The sequence below is a fragment of the Ambystoma mexicanum genome, chromosome 5p (genome assembly GCF_040938575.1).
Source record: "Ambystoma mexicanum isolate Mex_15411 chromosome 5p, UKY_AmexF1_1, whole genome shotgun sequence".
In the NCBI taxonomy this organism is placed as follows: Eukaryota; Metazoa; Chordata; class Amphibia; order Caudata; family Ambystomatidae; genus Ambystoma; species Ambystoma mexicanum.
In genome coordinates this window covers 484,075,922-484,098,267 of record NC_090930.1, presented here as the reverse complement: position 1 = coordinate 484,098,267, position 22,346 = coordinate 484,075,922, and the positions used below count along the sequence as shown (strand labels likewise).

The 22,346-nt window shown below is 42.3% G+C and overlaps 1 protein-coding gene across 2 annotated transcripts in view; it reads left to right on the top strand.

Moving 5' to 3' along the window:
* The window catches only part of LOC138481032 (fibronectin type-III domain-containing protein 3a-like), a 2,755,868-nt gene that overhangs the window by 2,135,442 nt on the left and 598,080 nt on the right, over positions 1-22,346 (top strand). For both annotated transcript variants that reach the window (XM_069612893.1, XM_069612892.1), the window contains one exon: positions 19,044-19,327. In XM_069612893.1, the coding sequence (XP_069468994.1) occupies positions 19,044-19,327 (284 nt within the window). The remainder of the gene's footprint in view (positions 1-19,043; positions 19,328-22,346) is intronic.

The window sequence follows — 22,346 nt, the reverse complement described above, 5'->3', positions numbered from 1 at the left end:
TCAGAGCATAATGCTCTATCTTCAGATCCCTGAGAGCCGCGAGGGCAATGGATTTTCCCAGGAAAAGATTAAGATCCCAGTTGGATTTACTCTTGAACTTTAGAAGCGGAACACTTCTGGGACTAATTGACATTGCACATTGCTATTGATTTGTCTTCCTTGCATGAACTCAATGTTTATCAATGTTTCAATAAAAAAAGATTTTGACAAAAAAACATTTATACATTTTCTGAACATCCCTGCCTCCCTACCTCCTACTGAAACTATAGCAGACATTATCGTTCTTGTGTATCAAAGCTACTAATTCTCTCCCTTTTGTGTATACGTTGTCTTTTATCTTACTGTATATGTTCAGCCTGCTGGAACCAGAATTGTTTACAATGAACATATATTTTTGGGCAAGGAATACATTTGCCTATGTCTTCCTTTTTCTCTGCCCTTATGACACCTGGGCTTTCTCCTTATAGACATTATTTGTCCTTCGGGGGACACATTTCCTCCTATGGTCGGCACTTTCAGACCAAGGAGACAAAAATAACAAACAACAAATAAACACATTGAAAAAGACATTGAAAGAAGGGCGTCTTCTTCCTTTCCTGTCTCCTATGCGCCTCTGTAGCAGAAGAAAACATTGCTGGTAAGGATCCCTGTTATCTGTAGAAAATCGAAATAGAGACAAAAGTCATTCGGGGTCTGGCAAGGAGGTCAAGTTACTTCTTAAGCTGAATTCTATTTCCTTGATGCTTAACAAAAATACTTTCTAGATTGACTATCTTTTTTCAGCCCATTTTAATCACAGGCCCTCCCTAACTCGTTGGTGCACAAAAACGACGACTTCTCAACAACCCTATGTGATACTCTGGGATTATACTTGATTCTCTGCTTTGCTGCAGGTGCTTGCCGCTATGCTGTAAATGCTTGTTGCTCAGCTGTAAATGCTTGTTGCTCAGCTGTAAATGCTTCATTCTGTCCTTCTTTCGTCATCTTTCTCCAGATTGTGTTGGACCATGATCTTTTCCTTCTGTGCTTTGTGATCATCCTGTTGAGACAAACTAAATGTTTCGTTGCCCATCATCCCCTATTTACCCCACTACGCTAAATCTAGTCTACCCCTGTTTTTCTAGACACTGGCACCAATTCTTACTACGTGCATTCATTTTTATTGTAAAACTACATTGTTTGCCTATTCTAAACATTTTTTATGTACTCGCCAAATCGAGCCCCTTTGGCATCATAAATACAAAAATAATTACCCACCTTCAATTTGACTTCTGTTTTCTGTGTTTGTCTGAAGTGGCCATGCTTTTATTTATTTGTTACTATCTTCTCACCTGATTGCACCTCTCTTCAGAAAAATAGCTACACAATTGAAGACACTGTGTCTCTATCTGCCTCCTTTTTCTGTTACTCACCTGGTTTCTCTTATTCTTAATAATGATCAATAGGGTGTCCACACCCTTATAGTGTGAACCAGTACTTGCCTCTTTTTTTCTTTTTTCCCTATTTAAGGCCATGCAGACATTCCTCCTACGTTCACACAAGATCCACGATTTCCATCTATAACATAAACCAAAATCGTTACAAACACTTAAAATGGTAATTTTACTTACCCTTGTATTTTCTCCTTGAATTGGCTCTTGTTCAAAATATTTCTTGTCTGGTTAACCCAATTTTGTTCAACCACACCCCTTTTCTGGTTCTCAATTTTTTTCAATGTCGGCTTGGAACCCTCATTGATACTATTTATTTTCAATTGTTTCATTGTTTTGCTGATTTTATGCTTCCTATTTAATCCCATATCCATTAATTCATTCATCCAATAATTTCTTCATACATTTTTCCCTTTTATTCATTTTTTAATTTATATATTTATTTACTCTTTTTTTATCCAAATGCCTTCAATTCTTTAAATTGAGCTCCTTACTGTTATACTGTTTAGAATAGATTATTTATTTTTATGTTCTCCTCATTTATTTTTCTAGACCTATGCCAAAAAGGCCCAAAGCCTACCTAAGGTTCTTGACACTCTTTACAATCTTATTCTATTTATTCTGGGTGCTGTTACATTATTGTATGCCCCTAAAGAAAGCACCACTTCGTACTCCATTAAGCCCTAACTAGGTATATCACCCTCTGTGATGTATGTTAACCTAAACCTTTTTATGTGAACCATTACTGTCCTTCATGATCCATTTTTATTATTCACTCCTTAATCATTTGCTATGTTTCCTTACTCTTTGGCTGTCGCTAATTTCATGGAGGTCATCTGCCCCCCCCTCTTTCCTCATAAATATCTGTGGTCTGAGACTGAATTCATCATATACTCTCACCACTTTTCCACTAGGTCACACAGCTATCTATAATACTGCGTTTTTGCCACAACAATAAAAACCTTTAGTCTCTACCAGAACAATCTCATCGCCCTTTTGCCTTCTTCATGCCCCTATAAATATACCCGCATACAAATGGTGGATTTCTCAAAACAAAACACACTTTTCTTTGATTACCTAAACATCATCATCATGCTTGAGCTTTGTCATCCAATCCTTTCCTCAACCACTGGCAGGTGCCTGTTACGCATATATAAAACATTTGTCATAACGCACTCTTTTGCAGAGACTGTTAATTTCCCACTAAACAAAAAATACATTAATAGTCTTCAAAAACCCCTTCAATCTTCTAATATTCATTCACCACCTTTCTGTCTTTACTCCATGGACATACAGTCCCAATGTCTACCTCTCTTTGCCATATTATTACTTGGCACCTTTAAAACCTAGTGCCACTAACAATTCCTGAATGCATCAAGCCATTTCTGTGTGGCTGTCCTACTGTGTATGCATGCATAATTTGGTCATTGTGAAATCGTTTCTTCCTTTTAAAACCAAACACTTTCATTCCTGCGTGTCACTATTATTCTGTGTTTACATATTGCTAAATCTGCATGTGGGCTTATTTGTACCTCTCCAGGAAATTCATTTAGCATATGGTGCATTTTACTTACAAAATGCAATGTGTTCTTCCTTCAAACCGAACCTTTACTTGCACTCATTACGGTGTGGTTCTTTTTTATTGACGTACTGAAGACAGTGTAGCTATCCTATCACCCTACTATAATGACTACTGGGAGTCGTACTGCTGGCTACCACGGATCTATTCAATAACGCTGTGTGTTGCACAGGAGTGCCGCCCACTCGGGGGTCACCCCTCCTTTTCCGACATGCTAGTTTTGCGTGTACTGTCGACGACACATAGGCGGGCCACTGGTACACCATTACTTCCGGGTCTACAAGATTTCTCTGGCGCAACAATCGGTGCCACTAATTCAGCAGCCTGTGACGAAAAGCAAGACGGTAGGCATACATTTTGTCAGTACCTCAAACGTCTCCATTAGTCGTGCGCCTTACCCCAGCAGCACCAGTATCTCCAAGTCTTTTATCCCGATTGATTTTTAAAGAACAGTCAAAAAAGAGAATCTCCCCCACTGCCACTATCTCTTCCTTTACTCTGCGTTCATATTTCAAAATACACCATGAACTTGTTCATTTTCTGCCAGTGCTTTCTGCTGCACCCATGGCAGAATTCTCTTTTCTATGTCTGACTATTTGATCGCCAGTTTTAACACAACTCCCTCATAGGCAGTAGCCCTTGGAGATGCCACCATACCCTTAGATTTTCCTAAACAGAAAAACCCCTACACGTTCACTACATTACGTCACAAAATCATCTTATCACCGTACTGTCAGCCCTCATAATGGCATACTTAACGGCTGTCATCTTTAGTCGCAAGGGGAGTGACCCCTTATTACTGGGTGCAAAAAATCCCCCTGTAATGCGTATGAGGCCCACCTTAATATGAGTGTCTGCATGTGCATATTTATTATATCAGTTCCATTTCCATATGGCAGAAAGGACATTTCCTCAGTATAGTTTGAGCATCCTTGAACCAGAGTCTACTCTGTATTCCTTCTCTCATTCATCAAAGCCCTTTCTTTGTGTGAGCTGTACACTAGGGGGCGTGCTGTCCCCCAACTCGAGAATTGGCCATTCTGCACAAATCCTTGCTTCAACGCATGTGTGTATGCTATTCTGACATACCGCATGTTCAACATACATGAGGTCTCCTAACTTGCCCCTCCCATATGCTTTGACTATTCTCCTGCGTGCTTTGAAACCCATCTTGGTTACTCTGAATGCTACCCTAATTATGCTGAAAGCCTCTTCCTTGCGGAGCAAGCCCATTATAACCTTGATCAATCCGCTTTTGGTTCTTCACCCGCGGTGTACATGCAGCCTACCGTGAACCTGATCCATCTCCACTATTCACATTGCCCTTTCAATGGTGTATTTCAACAATTTTCAGCACTGATTTCGCTTTTTCATTTTCCTAGCATCATTTATCTTGCGATTCTTTTCTTACAAGAGTCTGCATTAATGCACGATGGTTAGTTGCATCTCTGACCATGGCCTTGCTTCCAAGTCCACTCATTCTTTAAGCTCAGCCAGCGTGAACTCTGACAGCCTTTGTTATTTTGATAGCTCTCCCATCTGGCCTGTCTGGATACAGCGCTATGAGCGCTTTCCAGACTGCCCCCCTACCATTGTTTAAACAGTGCTCCATCATCAGCGATAATGCCAAATGTCCTACCTTTGACAAACTGTCATCGGCGTTGTCCCCAAGAATAACAGCTAGGAGACTTTTACTGTCTTCCGTAGTTAATATGCCGCTTTCTGACACTTTTTAAAAATGTATTAATGCATGTATCCACTTCTCAGCGCTAGAAGTCAAAACTCGGGAATTTGTACCTTAAATTACCCTTACCCATCTGGGGTCAAGGTACATACTGTGATCTTGCTCGCCCTTTCTCTAGCAAGGGAAACTGTGAAGCCCCAAACTCATTCTCATTTCTCATTGTCTGTCCATAGCGAGGGCAATGGCGCTGCACAGCCTCCTACCTGGCAATGATCTCAATTTTACTCACATGAGGTGGCAACTTCCCCGTGCTCATCATGAGGTTGCCTTTTAAGTTGCTCTAACTGAGCCAGTGATTCTGACGCCAGAGATCAGATGCATCTAAACCAGACCATCTCCTTTTTATACACTGAAAAACACCCTTCAAGGCCACATTGTCATTTTTTTTCCTTTTCTCCACTGAAGGTTGCACAGTCCTGGCATATGTGCCTGAGGCACAACAAACCTTTCACATTTGAATCTGCATTGGTGCAAGCTATTGATTCAAAAGCCTACCAGTTGTGCACTCACGTGTACGAAATTACTAACTCTTCCCATTTCTTCTTAAATATTTTCTCCTTTTTAGTTGGCTATGGCCTTTGCAAGCTGTTATGTACAAAAGCCTGCTTAATTATTTTGTCAGTAATGCGCGAATGCCACATTCTTGGTTCTCCTCATCATTTTTGGCAGAATATTCCCCAAGGCCGCTCAATCGTGCAGTATTGCTGCATTCCTGTCCTGTAATCTCAATACCATTCCTTCGTGTTTTGAAACAGCCTTTGCCTATGACCACAGTGAAACCTAATTGCTGTTTTTCATTTTTGCTTGCGCACTGCAAGAATCTCAATATTTCTAAATATATATGCACAAATCTATGCCCTTTTTTTTCTTTCAAAAGGGACTAGCTATTCTCTATCAGCTTCCAATTTAACTGAAAAATAAAAAAAACATTTTGTGTACTCACTAGTGTGCGCTTTCAAATGTACGTGCATGTCTTTTTCCTCATGTTAGTACAACTGTATGCATACCTTCTCATGTGCATGCTTTCACACTTCATGCTATTGCAGTGTGCATTTCCCAGTCATAGCGCATATAAAAAACCCATGTCATTTAAATTCACCTGTGATAGATAACACCAAAATAACCTATACATTATTGCTTGTAATGTATTTATCTAAAAGCATCCATTATCAGCTAGTTTTTAGCATAATCAAAACACTCTTCTAATGCTTGGGACACAGCCCACATACTTTCTAAAAAGGTGTTATAACAATATAAATCAACCCAAAACTCTTCATCTCTCTAATTTTAAAACATCAATCTTTTCAATATCTCAGTCACTTTCAAAAGTTAACTCGCTCCATCTTTAAGCAAAAACCTTCCTGACATCTGTTTTGTTATTTATCTACTTGTCATGTCTCAGCACACACAATTCTAAACCACATTATTTTTCAACAGACCGTTCACTGCAAACATGAATCACCTTATCTAACTGCGTAGGTCGTTAAACAGAACACTGTCAATTTTCGACCTCATCTTTTAGTCAACTGTCGAACTACGCACTTCCTAAATAAATCTACTTTACTCTACACAGGAGCTGCTTAGCATAATTACAGCTCCTTGCCCTGCAATGATGCAGTTCAAAAGAGAGAAAACCTCAGTCATTTTTCATCTCGTGTCAGTCTTATTTTCTGCTAGTTTCTAATCAAAATGGACTCGGTTTTTCGCCATATGGTGTTCATTACATAAATTGGCTTGTCTAGTTTGAGCAAATACAGGAATTAACTCCATAGGTACTAGTTTTTGTTTTTTATGAACGTTTTAAGTGAAGCACTTTCTCAACTGCTTCTTTATTTATTTCACTAAGTATTGTATTTATCAACATAAAAACACTGTGAACCTGTTTACTTTGATACATAACATATTTTTATCTCACTTATTTTCATAATTGATCACTTTTAAATCCAGGCTTGATGCCAATTTTTTCTAATTCAACTAACAAATGCATTTCTTACTCCTAAATCATAAAACAAAATGTACAGTGCACATGTGACAGACTTCAATACATAACATAATCACATAAAACAAACAGACAAACTCAACCAGTTAAATACATCTTTTATGATCTTCGTAAGACTCGTCTTGCCCTCTAAAAATACTCTGAATGGAGTGTAAGTTACCCCTTTGTAACCGCCTTTAATCGGGACCGTCTCCTAATGTTCCACTATGGGACTCTGGGTTCAAACTTCTTCTGTTACATTGTAAAAAACGCAGGCCATGGCATATTCTCTTATCGTGGCCACTGTCAAGATTTTATATTGTTCTGGCCACACTCGAGTCAATATTTCACTAATTCAACTGCTTGGCCTCTCTCAAGTCAATTGCTCAATATCTACACTACTCCTTTCTTTAAGCTACATTTATCCCATCTTCCCATTACACCATAAAAAAACATTGATTTTTTTTCCTCCAAAAAAGATCTTACGGGCGTCCCCTATAGGTGATAACCTTGTTTCTGAAAGCTGTGCAAACATTAACTCAAACTCTTTTTTTAAAAGAATTTTCTTCTCAGCGCTTTCCCCAAGTGACTACTTTTTTCCTAAACATTTCAAAAGTATTTTTTCCTAAGTACATCTCCCGGAAAATAATTTTTAAATAATTAATTTTGGAGACCCTCGAATTTTTACTCAATTTTACATTTTTGGGGAAAACATCCAAAAAAGGACTCTGAAATAATTGTTCTTGGAAAATTGCCAAAAATAAATAGTCCCCTTCACTGGCTTAATGCCAAGGCCCTCTGCCGTGCTGCTATGGTCTGGGAGATCCCTTCCTTTACTGGGATGTGGGCATCTGCAGTTTGCCCCCACCTATCCCATCTCCCAGACCCCCATACCATAGCTTTCCTATATCTCCAGGATCTTTGGGCTTGAAGAAATGTAATTTTAAGCCTCCTTGCTCTAGCTCGCCAAATGGTCTGGATGGTCCAACCACCCCACTCTCTGGGCCTTGTAATTTCGTGGGATCAGGAAGAGACACTGGAGCAAGCAGGGACACCCAGGCAGGTTTCAGAAGTCATCAGGTTTTATTTCTTCCAACAGGCGATACACCGGATACCTCATCAGAAACATCTCTGGATTCTGCTAAAATTACTAGGCTCACCCATCCTTATATACACATCTAGAGAGGTGAGGTAATGGTTTGGTCACAAGACAACCCCTTTCCTATCTGTGATTCGTTGACTTCTATGGTGTGATCAATTTGCTGTTCCTCTCTCTACTTGTGATTTGCTGGCCTATCTGCCACTCGGATCTACTCCCACCTTTGTTCCCTAAATGAACTCTTTATTAAAAAAAACTGTCCAGTGAGGTCAGAGTGAGTTAGCATAAAGCAACCATTTTGTCTACTTAAGTAGTATCCATGTTAAAGTGCCTGACCTTGTCACAAAACCTAAAATGGCTGTCCTCATTACAAAATGACTGACCTATCACAAAATGGTGGATCACCCGATTTCTAGTCATTTCGATACCTAGTCCAATTCGAGTCTGTCATGATCTCTGCTTCCAAAAGGTCAGGACTTACCCAACTCCCTTGGAAGCAGACACCAGGCTCATAAATATGCCCAGTCCCAGCGCTGGAAGTGCCGGGCTCATAATGCTTGGGTGGACTTACCTGCAGCAGACCATGCTGCTTACTTACCTGCCAGTTGAGCCTCTAATCCTCTTCTGTTTGAGACTACTTTTCCTGTTGGGTGGGGCAGGAGCCACGCCCTAGGTTCAGAACACTGGAACTCTTCTGGAAAGCAGGAACTCTTTTCTTACCTAGGCGAGGCTGTGGAAGGAGACACCTAAGCACTACAGGAGGCTATTTAAACCACACCCGATGGATGAATCTTGCTCTGCGTTATTCTGCATCCTCTGCAGCAGAACACTCATCGTGTCTTCTGCATCTGATCCTGGGCCTAAGGGAAAAAGGCTTACCATCCTGAATCCAGTCTTCAGCAACACCTATAAAGACAAGAAAGAACAGGTTAGCATTACGGTCTTCAGTGACATCGCTTCTCTTACCTGGTCCATCAGCTGTCACCAACGCCTCGCGCTGCATTCCGGCATCTGAAAGACAAAGGCTTACCTACCCTTCGCGTGCTCCGGAGGTCTTCGCACTGCATTCCGGCATCTGAAAGACAAAAGCTTACCAATTCTTCGCACGCTCCGGAGGCCTTCGGCGCTGCATCCCGCATCTGAAAGACAAAAGAAGGTGCGTTTAAAGACATTGGGTAACTTTATTACTCACGTGCCAATACTCCTTTCCACGCCGAACCCAGTGGGTATTCCGGCACCCTTCAGCAGCTCCGAACTTGTACCTGCAAGATAAAAGGACAGTTAGTGCGCATCGTGAAGCAGACAACAAGCGCTTACTTACGTGCTTCCAGGCGCTTCTATTCCTCACACGGGTTCCATCCTCAACTCACTTCAGCCCGTCATCCGCCATCGCCGGAACCCTGCAAAACAAGAGGCATCATTACAAAAGACTTTTAAAGACATTTGAAATACTCGGAACTTACCGTTCGTGCAGTAAACTACGGACAGCAGTCCTCTGCGGTCAAGAGGCCTGCACCCTTATCCAGTGAAGAAACTGGTTACGGCACCCTGCCCCGAGGCAGATGGAGAGCACGGCGTTCACTTACCTAAGGTGAGAGCGTTAACCTTTGGGGTTCTACAGGAGAAGAGAAGGGGAAGAAGAGAGAGACACCCAATAATCCCAGTTCATTAATCCCATATTTTCTATCTGCAGACATTTTACTCTTCGAGTCAGACATACAGTGCACAGAGGTCCAGCCCAAAGAGCCAACCGTGTGTTACACATCACCTTTGAAGATACGGTATTCGCCCAGTCAAGACCGGCGCCTCTGCGGGAATCAGGTGAGCGTTACAGAGTCTAGTTTTTTAGTAATATATACTTTGCATGTACTACTTAACAAGCCTACCATCATTAAAAGCGCTTCTCTGTAATCCACTACAATTCTAGTTTCTGCAACATTTTGAAGGCATTGATCACCTCACCAAGTTCTCTACGTTCGCTTTGATGGGGACATTCAGTTTGAGGGGGAGGGGATAGTTATTCCTTTACAACATCATTTATTTTAGCACGTTTAGGTTTTGTAATGTAAGGAGACACTTTGATCAAGAAATGCACTATACAGAATGTAATTTAATCTTATAGAAAGATGCATCGCACTTCTTGTGTGCCTGGTGCATGAAGGTTAAATCTACAAAATAAGTGACTGGGAAATATGTACCAACTAAGATGTTAATTGTTTTAGTTGATTGTTAACATTAAAGTGATTCTTTAATATTAGTACACCTTTAACATGTCAGCTTTATAAAACATTACTGCGCTTCTGAACTTGATGAACAGCATTGTTAAATTTGCAACTGAACCACGAGAAGTCATGTTTGTACATCTGCAAGAATAAATTACTGCTCGATTATGTTATTTAGTGTGATTGCCATTTGTGTTAATTTGGCAGCGAACACCGGAGATGGCTATTTCCCCTTTGTGTGCAAACAGGTTTCTGTTGGTATTATAAGGAATGTGTTTGATATGTAGAAGCGGGAAAACTAGTAATGAATATGGAACAATATACCATTATAGTTTTTATAATTTGTTATTGCCATCAGTCCTAGTTACATAACCACCAAAATCGTTCCTATCCATATTCGGGCAGCTATGAGATATGCTGCACTCTTACTGGGACCTTCACTTGAGCATTTCCTTCATGGCTCGCTAATCAGTTCCATTTGGCTATTAGATGCTGTAAGCACTTCCTTTAAGCCAAAACTGCTGGCAAGGTAATTGAAAAACAGCCATGGGATATGAGGAGAGACACACAGCGAGAGGGTGTTGTTTTTTTTAGCAACCAGTTGACCTCCCATGGCCATGCTAGTTGTTATGGCCATTCCCACCTACTACCTGTATGTCCACACCCAAAATACACATCACAGGTTTCTCTTTGAGCTAGATGAGTAGTTTTAAGGGGACAACATTCTTATTTCTAAGCAGCCTTAAAAAAGTGAATGCATTATTGTAATAGACCGTGTCCTCCCTTCCTCTCACAGATAACTCATTTGCAATATTCCTCTGGCACAGTCTGCTCCAGAATTCAGAATACATTTTAGCGTCATTTATCTTATAAATACACTTTAGGAGAAAATATTCGTCTTGTGTGTATTTTGGATTGATTTGACAAAGTCAGAAGTATACAAGTTATATAAACAGGCGGCTAATGGGCACCCTTGCTTTAGACCATTCCAAGTTGTAATCCGCTTGGTTACCGCTCCATCCCTGTTTAGTCTAACTTGAATAGAAGTATTGGAATATAACTGTTTTATTGGGTTGAGGATGGATAAAGGGCAGTCCCATGATTTTAATTTTCTCCATAATTTGTGACGCTTGACTGAATCGAAGGCCATTTTTAAGTCTATAAACACAGCGTAAACCTGTTGTTTCTTTGCCATGGCTTCATATTTCATCATACTTAGGAGCAGTAGGTTGACATTTGTTCCTACTTTGCTCATGAATCCTGTTTGTCTTTTTTCTTGTCTACCGTTTAACAGTGCCCATTTGTTGAGTTATTTCAATAGATACACCGCAAACAGCTTTCCTAGCGGGTCTAACAGGGCAATTGGTCTGTAGTTCTCAGATTTTTCCTATTGCCAGTTTTATAAATTGGAATCAAAATTGCTGTAGTCCAGTTACTCGGGATTTGTTGTACTCTTTCAATCAGATTAAGGAGTTGGGTAAAGAAGCCGGCCCATTCTTCTGGCGCTGATTTTAAAGTGGCGTTGGATAGGCCATCTGGGCCAGGGGCTCGAGATGGATTCAAAGAAGCAATAGTTTTTGTGAGGTCTTCTATTTCCAAATTTAGATTCCAATCAAGTTCTTTAGTCAGTCCTTGTTTTTGTCTCAAATCTGCTTTTATTTTGTATAGGTTGGTAAAATGTCGTATCCGTATTTCAGCTTCTACTTCTTGGATCATTATGGATGCTGTTGGATTCTGAGTTAGTAGAGACCACAATTGTCTTGTGTTTTTTTGTTTTAGTGCCACTAAATTCGCTTCAACATCAGACTGTAGCAGTACAGCTTTGGCTGATTTAATTGCGTTGGAATGTTTCTGCTTTTCTTTTTTTTAAATCTTGTACCAAGTTTGAGTTCTGTTTTTTTATGGCTCGAATTCGTTTGTTAAAACTTTTTTTCATTAAATTGATCTCACTATTGAAATAATGTTTGTGTATTATTTTAAGCTTATCATGCTTTGTCAATGAATGGTGGTCGTATTGCAAAATCCATTCGTAATTAAGTTTTAGGTGATCTTGAAGTAATGAGGCTTCAAATTTCGAGAGAAGGCCAGCCATTTAGTGTTGGTTTATACGGAGCTTGTTCAGACCGTTGTTCAGTTTTAGTTCCGGTAGATTTATTCGCTCAGGTTGTATTCGCGAAGTACCCCATGTTATTGAAATTTGGTGATGGTCGCTATTTGGATGTGAAAAATTTGCAGTTGCTGTTAGTAAGTTTCGTATCCCTTCTGAGATGAATATGTAATAAATAATTGGTCTTGATTTTTCTCGTGTCCAAGTTGGATGGGGAAGTCCTTGTTTGTTTATCGGTTGAACTGTCATGGTTAAATTGCGAATAGCAATTTCTTTGACCCATTTTCTTGCTCTTTGCATCAAGTTCTGGGGATCTAGTATGTTACCGTCTTTGTTGTATAGATGGATGTTGCTATCTCCAGAAATGATAAACTTTGATTGAGTGTAGGTGTTTGCAATCATGTCAAGTTCTTCACATATTGAATCAATGAAGGTGTTAGCGGTCATTGCTGAAGGATTCCAGTAGATGTTAAAAATGGATAAATACGTTACATCGGCTTTCTGGGTGTCCTCTTCAGGATTCGGCCTACAAAGAGTGATATATTGGGCCCATGGATGTAGGTTTTTCCCTGCTATTATTGTCCAATTTAGGTCTATTTTCGTCAGCATCTTCATTCCAGACAAAGGTTTGCCTTGTTGCTGGGTTCGTATAAGTTATAAATCCCTCACAAATTGTTTCTACAGAGAGTCAGGTTTCCTAGAGACATATTATATCCATTTCTTTTAAGTTAGAAGGACCTTCGTCAAGAAGGTGTTTGTAACCTCTAGTGTTCCAGGAGCATAGCGTGTATCCAAGCTCCGTACAACTTGATTGTTATAAGTATGTCTTCATTCAGGAGTTTGGAGCATCGCTTGAAGTTGAAGGTTTTCTTTCATTCTGGGACTGGTATTTCATTTCACGCCATATCTCTTGCATCCTGTAAATCGAGTTTGAATTTAACTCTGTAGTTTTCTTTGTAATCTCGCTAATGACTCTGGATTTTTGGTTGTTATCTTTTGGACATTTCTCGATGTTAGTCTTTGGGAGATGTCTCTTTGATTGATTTCGATCTTCAAAGTACTGTGTACTAAATTTGTTCTGTTTTTTGAAAGGTAAGAAGGTGGGTACTGAAATTTCTTCTGTTGTAAAGCCCAGTCTTGCTAACTGTGGGTTTGCCGCCACTATTTGCTGCGTCGTTTGTTCATTATACAGGTCAATATGGACTATTTCCAAATGGTCATCATTAGGGAAATATATCACTTGAATATCTTTTGAATTCATTTGTGCCACTAGCGGAATAGCATTGAATAAACACAAAATGTTTGATCTGTTCATGATCAATGAGTTTATAGAACTTGGGTTGATAGAAGACAGAGATATTCTGAATACATTTGTTGCTTTCCGCGGGTTGACAAGTTTTGGTCTTATTAGCGATAATTCACCTTGTTCGCCGTCCAATTTGAGGGATCTGGAGACAGTGTCTGTCTTCAGATGAGTTCCAAGTTTCTTCACTTGATACAGTTGAATAAACTAAAGAAATATTAGCTGATGTATTGTAGTACGTGGAGATCGAGTGAGAGGAATCAGAAAGAGTTTTGTGATACTCGTCAAGCAATATCAACTGTTCGTCTTGTGACTCAGTAGATTTATCGCAGGTTGGATTTGGGTTTGGAATAGGTCTCGTCTCTCTGTCAGGGCAATCTTTTGTCGCTCTAGTCAGTGATTCAGTGTTGATCACAGCTAGTAATGCGTCGAGTGGTTTGTCCTCTGAATGCAAACGAGGTTGACGCTCTTGTTCTGGATTGGTCATAGATTTCTCGGGTTGAAACCTTGATTCAACAGGCTCCACGTTTTTGGAATTTTTGTTCGACCTGAAGTTTACGTAGGAAGGCTATGGATCACGTCTGGGGTTGTTTCTTTTCTTTTTTTTTTCGTTGCAGAGAAATTTCCCAGAAGCCCTTATTTGGTTAGATCAAAGATATCAAACGGATTACATGTCGGAGGTTCTACATTGTTAAGACAAGGGGGTGAAACAACACCAGGTGATTCAATAGAACATGTTTGAGGTTCGTATTGAGTAGTTTGATCTGTTTTGATAACATTTGTTTGTATTAATTTCTCCGTTTGAGGTTGAAGTTGTAGATGATCTGATCTGTTGGGCATATGGGCATGTTTTTTGACTTTATCATCCATTAATTTCTTTGTGATTACTGTTAAAGTGTCTGTTAAACTTTGTTTATCAGCATGCTCTAGTCTTGCAATTTCTGCGAGGCGGTTTTGCCATGTCCTGGTAGGTTCCGCTTCATATTTCAGGCGTTCTGGAATGGTTCCCATGTAACTCTCCAAATGTGTCCGTTTAGTCAAAATCATAGCTAGTAAGGTTGCTCGGTCTTTTGTTGCATCTACCATTGATTTTTGGATTTTTAAAAATGGTATCATCGCAAGTGATAAGGTCGCTACTAACATGTTTTGTAAATCAAGCATAGTGGTTGGAATTCTTTCAGGAGTCTCTGATGAGTTAATAGTCAGCTCTTCTTTTTTAGGTTGAGAAGAGAATTCGTGTTCTAGGTGTTGTCGCTGAATGTATTGTTCTGCTGTTGAGAGTTTTTTGGAGAGTTTTTTTGTTCCAAATTACTTCTCTTGTTTACAATTGGTGTGGATGTAGTGTGTGTTGAGTTGTCCTTCTTTTTATACAGATCTCCAAAGATTTCTTTTTTTTTTTCATGTGAGTCCGTAATGGAGTCTATCTCTGTTATGTCGAGAGAAAGACGCGCTGCACGTTTCGTCAATTGTTTGTTTGGTCTTGTGAGGACTCCGTGGTTGTAGGGTAATACATTGTTTGCCATTGCTGCTTAGCTGCTCTTGCTTTATCTTGCAAGGTTGGTGTGTATGGGGGTTCACCATGCACACTTAGTCGATTACTTCCATTTTGCAACTGTTGTTGTGCAGAAAGGATTCGCTCACGTTTCAGGGGAGAAATAGATGTTTTTTTCAAAACAGTTTGGGCGGTGGAGGCAGTCAATGTAATCCGTTTTGTCTCTTGGTCATGCATATACCGTGTATCTCGAGATTGAGGGAGGTAAGACACAGGACTGTTACAGCTCGATGGAGGTTGTGTAGGTTCTAGTTTTAGGTAAGTAGGGGAAATTGAAGGATCAAGCTGGGATGCCTTGGTTGTAACTAGCTTTCTATCTTTTAACTTCGATGGTAAGTTTATCCATTGTTGGTCCGCAATTTCGGGGGCGTACAGGGGAGAGAAGTAGTGTTCACACTGATTGCACTGATGTAATTTCCCTCATCTAATTGTGGTTTCATAGTGGATACCGTAACATTGGTAGCAGGTGTTTTGGCAGCGATGTTAGATAAGCCTTGCCAGAAGCAAGGAAGCGCCTATGTTTGTTTGTAGCCCTTTGATTCATTTGCTAGTGTCTCTTCTAATTTCTCCCGTAGTCGAGCGCAGGGCTTGTTGGGATCCCTATTGATTGAAAGTAGTTAGATTTCAGTCAGGGCTCGTCAGCGCTGTAACACTCTTAGTTTGAAATAGTGTGATAATTGTAAGCAACGAGAGTAAATGGGTACTGAGATTATTGCTTACCGCGTAACCAGCCGTAAACAGCAGGAAGCAGCAATCAACCAGCGCCCTTGACTCCTCATGGGCTTAACGCCGCAAGGGCAGCCGTACAGTAGTTTTATGCTGACTTCCTGGGGGAGTGGCTTGAGGATGTCATGTGACTCACGGCTCAAGTCTGTTGATGTCCGCGCTCTCTTCAAACTGCTGTGGCTCCAGCCAACAGTCTGACGCGATTTGGAGCATGGCAGTAGATTATTCAAATATTCAAGTGAAGGTAGGGAGTAGCCTTCAGTTCACAGTCAGTGCAGGAAAAAGCAGCAGGAAACCGCAATCGACCGGCGCCCTTGACTCCTCACGGGCTTAACGCCGCAAGGGCAGCCGGGCAGTAGTTTTATGCTGACTTCCTGGGGGCGTGGCTCGAGGATGTCATGTGATTCAGGGCTCAAGTCTGTTGATGTCTGCGCTCTCTTCAAACTGCTGTGGCTCCAGCCAACAGTCTGACGCGAGTTGGAGCATGGCAGTAGATTATTCAAATATTCAAGTGAAGGTAGGGAGTAGCTTCAGTTCACAGTCGGTGCAGGAAAAAGCAGCAGGAAACAGCAATCGACCGGCGCCCTTGACTCCTCGGCGGGCTTAGTCTTCTTGGCTGCAGCTAACCCAAAGCTATGGTGGGACCTCAGGGAATTTCTGCCCAACCTCCCTTCAGACAAGCAAGTCTCCTACCCAAGCCATTACGCAGGACCTCATGGTATCTTCAGTCTCCCACATCAACACAGCTAGCAGAGGGCTGTGCCTTGGTGTCGAGATGAGAAGGACGGTGTGGATGCATGCCACTAAGATTTCATCTGACGTGCACGAACAGATCCTGCATCTGCCCTTCGAGGGCGTGGACCTTTTTCATTCGTCCACTGATGACGAGTTGACCAAGAAGAAAACCTCCACTCAAACTGCTGAGTCCTTGGCCATCCTGACAAAACCTGGACAGAAATCCTTCCCTCAGTTCCAAGGCAGGACCGAGTTCAAGCCCTGCGCTTTGTCCTTCAAGAGATTCCGGGACCGCAGTACACAGGGGCCTCACAGGTCGCCCAGCAGCAACAGTAGGATGCAGCTGAGGACATTGCACGTGTTGTTCTGTTCCCCCCTCCTCTGATGCTAAGAAGCAGTGACGTCAAGGTCAGGTAACACAGCTCACCAGTGGGGGGCCGTTTGGCTCTGTTCCAGGACACATGGAAGCGTCTTTTCAGCAATCTGTGGATCCTATCTGTAGTCTACACAGGCTTCCTCGTCCTTTGCCTCTACCATCCTCTTCTCCTCTATGTTGGATCAGATCCCCTGGTCTTTTACGGGAGGTCCTATCACTCTTGGAGATGCAGACGATAGAATCGGTTCCTCTTGTAGACAGGGGCTCCGGGTACTATTCCAGGATTTTTGTGGTACCCAAGAACAACCAGGCTGGCCTGAGGCCCGTCATTTCTATATCTGTCTTTACCGCTGTAACGCTTCAAGATGATTACTCCCGCGCACATAGATGAGTCTCTGTGCAGGGTCTGGATGTGTTCCCTGGACCTCAAGGATGCATACCTGCATATTCCTAGCTGCCAACCGCATCAGAGGTTTCTGTGGTTCAAGGTTGTCGTACCACTTTCAGTGCAAGCTTCTGCCTTTCGGCCTGAACTCAGTCCCTCATGTCTTCACGAATTTGATGAACGCAGTGGCAGGCCTTTTCCGCTTGGATGGCCATCATCTGTACCTTTATTTGGACTAGCTGGTGAGGGCGCGGTCACCCAAAGGGGTGGTGCACTCCTGCCAGAGATTAGCAGATATCATTCATCAGCTGGGGTTCTCCCTCAACCGGAGGAAGTCACAGTTGTGACCATCTCAGGAATTGTTATTCCCAGGGGTGTGTTGGAATACTACCATGGAGGTGGGGCACTTTCTAGCCTAATTGCCCACCTCGGCTTGGTGGTTCCAGCACATTTTGGGCCTGATGGCCTCCTGCGTTCTCACTGGCCTCCGCTCCACCTGGCGTCCAATTGGTCCCAATAGCAATGCTCCTAGTGCCTGATCTTTGCTGGTGGATGGCAATTTTGTTTCAGTGGGAGCCCTCTTCACCCGACTGAAGCCTGCCCTGGTGGTGACAATGGACTCCTCCCTTTTGGGCTGGGGGCTACTCTGGAGGGCTATGCGGTTCATAGTTCATGGTCCAGTATGGAAGCCCTCCTGCATATCAATCTGTTCGAGCTCAGGGCAGTGGGCTTGGACATCAAGGCGTTTTTGCCCCTCAAGGACAGGTCTGTTCTGGTCAGGACAGACAATTCTAATAGGATGTTTTACCTGAACGAGCAGAGTGGCACCCGTTCTCTCCACCTCTGCAGGGAGGGGTTATCCATCTGGGAATGGGTCCTGGATTTCAGCAGTCCACCTACCGGGGGACAGCAATGCAGAAGCGGACCAGCTGAGCTGCTTGGGGTTCAACCCCTACAAGTGGAAGTTGCACACAGACTCTTTGTTGTTTGTGTTCCGGTTTTGGGGGGTGGGGGGTTTCGCAGACCTGGACTTGTTCACATCCCTCTAAGTTCCAAGTGTCCCCAGTTTGCTTCATGGCCATGATGGTGTCGGGGGTGGGGGGGGTCTCTGGGAGATGCCTTCCAGATCTGTTGTCATAGCTGCAGCTGTGATGCGTTCCCGCCCACCCCTTTGCTCCAACGGACCCTGCGCAAGTTCTGTGCTTCATTGGGTTGCATACCCACCCTGAATGCCCCCCACTGGCCTTGGAGACCATGGTTTACGTATCTGCTGCAGTTGTGCGCCCAAGGTATTTCATTTTAACTGCGATTCCACAAACCTTGCAGTTTGCAGTCTACCGTTCAGCTCACTCCATTAGCTTGCACATGCCATGCTTATTCGTGGTGGTAGGGGACCAGGAAATCCCTATCAAAGAATTTTCAAAGCCCTGTTGGGATCCGAGAGGGGAGTGTAGTTGAATGCATAGGATACAAGAAAAGAACAGTACTTAGTTTGGGTTAGAGCGAGTACCTGAAGCAATGCATGCTGAAAGAATGGAATCCTAAATAAGTTGGTTTTGGTTGCTATATTAAGGGTGGTGAGAACATAATAATAATGTTAACCTGAGAAAGTGTGTAAATTCACAGTCGGGTGTAAGTGGTTTATACATGTGTTTTTAATTAATTACCCCTGAAGTAGGGTATTATTCTCACATTTTACTTTGCGTTTTTATATGGCCTTTTTTGTCGTATAAGTTGCACAAATGCACGTTATCAATAACTACCCTCTATTCTTAAAGCATTTATGTATTTACATATTCTTTTGCAGGCTGCAAATGAGGCTGGAATGGGATTGTTTGGCGAAATTGGTATTGTGACCACTCCCGTATCTGCACCAGCAGCAGTGTCGGTGCTACAGGTACTTGACGAGCAAGAATTGGAAATACCTCTTAGTGCACAGTCAACCTGCCTTGCTATTCAATGGACGGAACCTTGTTGTCATGGGATGGAGATTACTGGATATAACATAGAATATGGAGAAAAACAGCTTGTAGCTGTAGCCAACGTCAGTAGATATACACTAGAGAATCTTCAGCCTGATACCTTATACAGGTAAATAAATTGTCTGCAAGTATTTTGAGAGGTGAACAGTTTCCTTTGTTGAATTTAAGAATGTACTGTCTGCCTATTCATACTAGCAGCACACCACAGGTCTTTCCTCCAGACTGCCAAACCAACAAGGGGGAAACAAAAGAAAATGCTAAGTAGTTCATTAACTTAAATCAATGTAACAATTTAACTTCCTTATCCTTCTGTATTAAACCAAAGGGTAGTACACCAAGCCTTTTGCAGTTAGAAAGCATCAGAAGGGATTTGCTTGCAGTTTCAGAGTCTAAATTAGGACCACTATCCCTTTTATATTCTTTTTGAAGCTATGTATTTTGTTTTAATACCAGCAGGATTTATGTGGAATTATTTAACTGATTGGTTTGTGTGCTTTTAAATTGCTATCTCATTCCTACTCTTCTTCCTCAAAATTAATGGATGCAATTCATGACTTCCTAACAGTCAATGCCAAAAAAGCAAGTGCACAAGCACTTCAAGATAATCCAGACTTTATCTGGTATCAATTACCATCTCCTCTTATCTAGGGTCTGTTGAGCACCTTCATAAGAAGAGATCTCTGAACAAATATGAAGAAAAGGAAAGGTTTCAGAACCTCATTTTAATAGCCTAATCTGGACTACACTATTATGATGAATGATATATCATATGACATGGCATTTCTAATGCGACTGTACTCAAATGTTGCTAGGCGCAAGGGAAAGCACACCAGTAGCTGTTCTGGGACCTATGCCAAGGTGTACTATCCTACCTGTGGAGGAAGGATGGCTCAAAGGCAATGCATTTGTCTTGAAAGCAAGACAGCGCAGCGCAACGCAGGTTTGAATCCAGATCCTGCGCTTCGAAACCACTGGATGGTATTAAGCGTGTTATAAAAGAACAATTCTCCAGCATGGGATCTGGCATGGATTCATGAAAAAAACAGTTGCAGTTTCGTTTCTGAACTGTCTTTCCCCTAATAACCAATCACTGGTCTCTGGGCCATACTGCCCCCACCCAATGACGGTCCTCTACCTAAACCCCTCCTCTGGCAGCCATCTTCTGATTTTTACTGCACGTTCAAGTGTTGGGAGTCCTTGTGCTATAGCTCTCAAGTGTCTACTGCATCTTTTCAGAGAGTTTTCTCCATTTTTTTCGGTCAATTGAGCCTCAAGCTCCACCGATTCATCATCCGATTAACGGGGACCCGTTTTCAGAAGCTTCTATGCCCCTCAAGGGCATATTTTCGTCCAACTTCACTTCTTGGAGGATTCCAGAAGATTCTCGAGGCCTACCCTCCGTGGACATGGCCGAAGACAAAGGAGACTCGACGCCTCTGTTCAGGATCTGCCCAGGATGTGGACTATGGAACATTTTCCTGGAAGATGGCACTCCCGGTGCCTTTACTGCCTACACTACCTCAATCAATGGTGAACGCAAACCCCAATTTGGTTCCTTCCTCGTGTTACTGTTTCATAATTTATGGTAACGTCTAACCGTAACCTTCAGATTTAGTTTTTCCGACCGTAGACCAGATTTCCCGAGGCTTTCTGAAATCTTACTGCCATAATATTGGATTTAATTTCTTCTGTGCAGACCTCTGTTGGCTATAATTGGTGCGGTTAACCTTTATTACTTGGAGTAGTACATGGGGTTCCTGGTACTCTTAATCACTAACATGTATTATAATACACTCTGAGAGCTTTAGGGATTAATGCTGCAACCGTTATGATCTCCACAAAAGCTTTACTGATAAGGCCAGCAAGAACCAATCTCTGGTCCAAAACAGGCATGTGTGAAAGGGTCCGTGACCTGACCCTGTTGAACGGGTTTGGGGGGAATGGGGACAACTCAACTCCCTTCGATAAACTGCGGTTGGAGGCCTACCTGAGTGTTTTCCCTAGCCAGTCTGGCCCCAAAGGAGAGGTGTAAAGTTGAGAGGGCCCCAGTCTCTGTTCACAAAATAATATAAACACGCCAGAAATGATCGGCTGGTCTTTTCCACAGATGCATCCCATGAGAGGCTTGTGGCAAAGGCTGTGACAGTAAACTAGTTGATGTTGAATTCCCCCAACGAACATGGATTTGAAAAAGACAAACACGCTGTTAAAGAAGATTTTTCTGCAAGGCGCTAAAGGCGGCTAAATACTCCTGCGCTTTGTCAAAATTCTCCCATTGCAATATAACATGGTTTCGGAGGCAGCCGCTTACCTGCTAGAGGTCAGAGTTGTTGTCTGTTTTGCACATTAATTGTTGGGAAGGAAGTGATTATCCAAGCCCTTTAGGCTGGCCTCGACACAGCAAATTCTGTTGGCAGAGCCATGAGAACATCAGCAGCCCTCTGTATGGTTTCATACCTTAGAAGTTCTGGCTTTTCAGCTGAGGTACAGTCAGTTTCTTGACATGGCCTTCAATGGCGAGCAACTTATTGGGCCTAGAGAAATGTAAGGAGTCAAGGATAACCATTGTAGCTGGCGGTCCAACAGCCTTACAAATCCCACTCTTTCTCATTCAGCGCAAGAGGCAGAGCATTCTGTCTCTACATCTCCTTTGTGAAATGACATTTTTCCCTGGGCTAAGCAAGGATAGAACAGGTTCTCACGCACCGGCATGGGCAATGAAAAGCCAGACTTCTTCAACTTTGGCTGCGCAGACAGGCTCATAATCCCTTTTGAGTTGTCCCCTCATGCTTCTCCATCATTTCAGCAGGTGGCAAGAAGATCACATCAGATGACTGGTTCTCCACTTGGTAGAACAAGGCTATTGTCTGCTATTTCTGACGCTTTCAGACAGACCACCAGTTTATCTAATTCAGCAGTCGGAGCCAGAGCTCTAGGACTAGTTGAGATCCCTGTTGCTAAAGGGAGCAATGGAGGAAGTGGCACCCTGGAGAGAGGCACTGGCTAGTACTCCTGCTATTTGATGGTGACCAAATAATTATGACAATGGAGTCAGGATGGTAATTCTATGAGATTCTCCAGGTTCTGCAATCCTCGGACTGGTGTGTTTTGTTAGAGTTGCACAACGT